At 32.7% G+C, this 3,800-nt stretch overlaps 1 protein-coding gene across 1 annotated transcript; it reads right to left on the minus strand.

Annotated features, from left to right (window-relative positions):
- Positions 1–2,842: 2,842 nt before the first annotated feature.
- LOC114819011 (uncharacterized) lies at positions 2,843–3,609 on the minus strand. Its single transcript, XM_082931557.1, is given in 5 exon segments — positions 2,843–2,892; positions 2,895–3,000; positions 3,002–3,136; positions 3,138–3,395; positions 3,397–3,609. Coding segments are annotated over 5 exon segments (762 nt in total).
- Positions 3,610–3,800: the final 191 nt, after the last annotated feature.

Here is a 3,800-nt window from a genome sequence, read left to right on the forward strand (position 1 = left end):
GGATTTTAACTTCAAAAATAAAGTTAATATATGTTTATATATTAAAAACTATTATAATGATAAAAATCATTTTTTTTCAGCTGCTAATCTTCCTTGCCAGTAGAATTAGAAAGTGTGTGGGGATAGTTACTTAATTCTTATTTTCTAGAACCAATTTTTATCTCGATTTGGAGCCTAATCTGCTTTGTTTATATAACACAAACCTCTGCTTTTTTTTTTTTTTTTTTTTTTAATTTGGTGGAATTATGCAAAACACAGTACTATGCCTACAGAGTTAAAAATTAGCATCTTTTTATAGTAGTTTGCAATAATTTGTGCCATACTTCTTACGGTAGGCAGTTACATTTGTGTTAAAGAATTTATATGAAAGGTGGTTTAAATGACTTTAATCTGAGCTTCATTTTCTTTTAAAAGCAGTATTCAGTGTGTTCTGAATACCAAAAAAAGGCTTCAGGTTTTTTTTTAAGACTGGCAGGAGAAAACTGTGTTATTATTTTTAGTATTAGAACTCTCAGCTGGAAAATTATTTTAGCAAATTAATTTTTTTTTGTCAGTTTAATACTTACTGAACATTCCTATATTCTGGTACTTTATTCCCCAGTAAACTGATTCAGTTCCTTTGAAGCACTTGTTGCACTTCAGTCCGTGTTAGAACATTAATATTTTTACATCTTATTGTGTAGAAAGGCACTTTTTAGTGCTCATTAGAGCATGGTGTTCATAAAAAGTCTGGCTCTAGATGCTGAAAGGTAGGTGAACTGATGGCACTGACTGTGCTCACTGCCTTGGAGCCTTATATTCAACAAACACTTCATTACCTTGGCAATCATTTTCAGAAACACTCTAGTAGGGATATTGTTCATGTGAAACATTCTTGATATTTGGCATCCTGGTTTTACCTATTTCTACCTTTTTATATTTTGTCAGAGATGTCTTTTCATCTCAATTTACTACAGTATCAGTGTGTCTGTTGCTGAAAATGTAACTAAGATTTGTAAAATGTTATAGCTTATGCAATATAATAAAAGTTTTAAAAAGTCATCAGTGCCTTAACTTTTATTTAAGTTATACTTTGTTTAGGAACATAACTCTCTCAACACTTTTGTGCTATGTATTACTAAAAATATGTATTTCTGTCATCACCATAATTTCAATGACAGAAGAATGTTACTAACCTTAAATTTACCAGTTATGATCGAGTCACATCTGTTCCGTTTCTACTGAAGAAAGACTTCTATATCCTCATTAAATCTAATTCCTGTTTCTTGGTTAGTGCAGCTAAGATTATTCCTTGTGTAAATTTATTTTGTTGCAATTGGAAAGGAGGTACCCAGAGAAGAATATTATTTCAGGTTTTGTTTTTATGTCTAATCTCTCTTCTCCCTTCTTTCATTTAGAGACTTTCTGTGGCTCCAAGAACAAATAAAAGATTATTTCTGCACAGTACATAAGGCAGAGGTGTCAATTTCAGCTACAGATAAGCTCAAAGTACTTAAATCCAGGTAGAAGAAGAAGGCAATATTGTGATATAGAAGAGCTGAAGCTAAACTTCAGGGTGTAATGTCCTGTTCTTAGTTGTATCTAAATTTAGTATTTTTCAAGCCTTTTTCTTCTTTAAAAAGAAAACTCAGGAATTTTATTTCCAATTTAACAAAGAGAATGTTATTTTCTGTCATATCTCACTTCCATGTAAAAATTAGATATCTGGGTCATCAGCTGATCTGTAAATGCAAATACTTACATGGGAATTGACTGAAGTTCAACTTCTATATCATCATAGAAAATGTAAAATCCAAGCTATACAGATTACTCATTTAAATAAGTTAAAAGTATGTGAGTAGATATTGTGTTTGTTCTGAGTAAGTTGTTAGACATGCTATCGCATTTTGATTTCTATTAAAACATAAGGAAAGATAACTGTAAAAAGTCAAGTTGCATATCTGGCTAAGCTTCAACAAAATGTTCACATTTTTCTTAGATTCTCAGAATAGAAGTTTGAAAATGGCAGGTTCTTATTTCACATCTTGTTTTATTTAATCAATAGCTGGTAACTGGGTTGAAATAAAAGTACTTCTCATTCAGTCAGGGTTTATATTTACATTTATTGCAGGTATTGAGTTTTAAATCTTCATTACACTTATTGGAAATCTAGACCTTAAAGAAAAGGGGTTGGTTTTTTTTTAATAGTGCAATTTAGGAAATAATTGTTAGACTTGGGAATTCTTTGGTTTGGTCATCTCTACGTGATTGAAGGTGACTGACATATCTACATGAAGTTTCAGGTATGCTATTTGGAGGCTTAGCTCTTCTTTTGAGCATTAACTGTCAGGAAACCGTAGCAGATCTTACAGCACGTACCTGATACTGTAAATAGTTTTGGGGTTTTTTCCATCTTTTACTATTTTGCATTGGACATGAGCACATTTGATATACTTTCTTTTAGCAATAATGTTAAGATGAGTCTGGCTTAATTTATTACACCTTTGAATAAGAACCATTACCTAACTGGTCTTTCGAGACTAAAAGCTTTCTGCATTTTACATTTGAGTAATTTACTTGATTGAAGGTTAAAAGCTTGCAAACAATAAATAGTGACAATTTTACAAGTATATGGCTATTTTCTGAAATACATCTACACCAGCCAAATCAGTTCCTCTGGTTATATGGAAGATTTAATTGGAACATTTCTCACAGCATTGAGCAGCACTGAGTTAATTGTTGCAGTACTTACAGTTCATGCCATCTGCTTATTCACTAACTAATTTTTTTATTTTTTTTCTAAGAAATCCTGTGTATGGAGTATAAAAGTAAGGATATCGCTGTGTTACCTAAAACAAGACAATCATGAGCTGGTATGCAGCGAAATTCCTTGCAATAAGAAATGTGTTTTGTTTTAAAGTTCAGGTGGTTATTTTTAGGTGTTGGTCTTGTTAGGAGCCTCCATTGATGGCTGGTGTTTCCCACGTCTTTATTGTCCTTTTTTGAGGAATAGCTTGTAGTTGCACAAATTGATTTCAAAATTCGTTTCCCTGGGATATCTTAGAATTGTGGAATTATTAGTCATCTATTTTAAAAGTAACTACTTTGTGTTGCTGCAGTCAAACTGGTGCTGGCTTCTCAAAGTATTATTAATGTAATCCCTTTTTAATGGTACTGGACTTCCCAGAGCATGCTGTTTCAAAATAGCTTAAAGAGCAATCCTTACTATGCCTGGAAAAATCACTTGGACTTATATTGCAGTTCTGATCAGATTCTTCTAAGTGGAGGTTGCTAAAAAATCTGGAATCCTTTTGGGACATGGGCACATCTTTCTTATGAAGTTTTTTGAAGCTACTTTGAGAACTTCCTGTTGCAAGTTCAGATGGTATTTTCTTGAGAAATAATCAATTTCCAGATAACACAAATTTCTGACTCCACTTGCTTTGCAAGTTTGTTAAGATCTGCATGAGAACCTGTTGGGTAGTTTCCATGTTTGGCTGCTGTATCCTTCCAAGTCAGAGGATTGCATACAACGTATTCATCAACAGGACATGTGTTTCTCTGCTGCAGTAGTCAACTGTCAATACTTTCCCTATGAAACTTAAAAGATATGAAGGTCAGCTGTTGCATAATATTTCTTACTGAAGTATGGACTAATCAATTGTTCTTGCATATAATAGTAATTCAGAGAAGCCTTTTCTCCCATGTTATGAATGCAAACCCACAGGAACCTCACTGATGTTGCTTATGTATAGAATGAATAGATTCTAAGTTCTGGGCACTGGCAAGCTAAATAGAATCATAGAATGGTTTGGATTGGA

Source organism: Antrostomus carolinensis, unplaced genomic scaffold, assembly GCF_000700745.2.
Source record: "Antrostomus carolinensis isolate BGI_N321 unplaced genomic scaffold, ASM70074v2 scaffold54760, whole genome shotgun sequence".
Taxonomy (NCBI): Eukaryota; Metazoa; Chordata; class Aves; order Caprimulgiformes; family Caprimulgidae; genus Antrostomus; species Antrostomus carolinensis.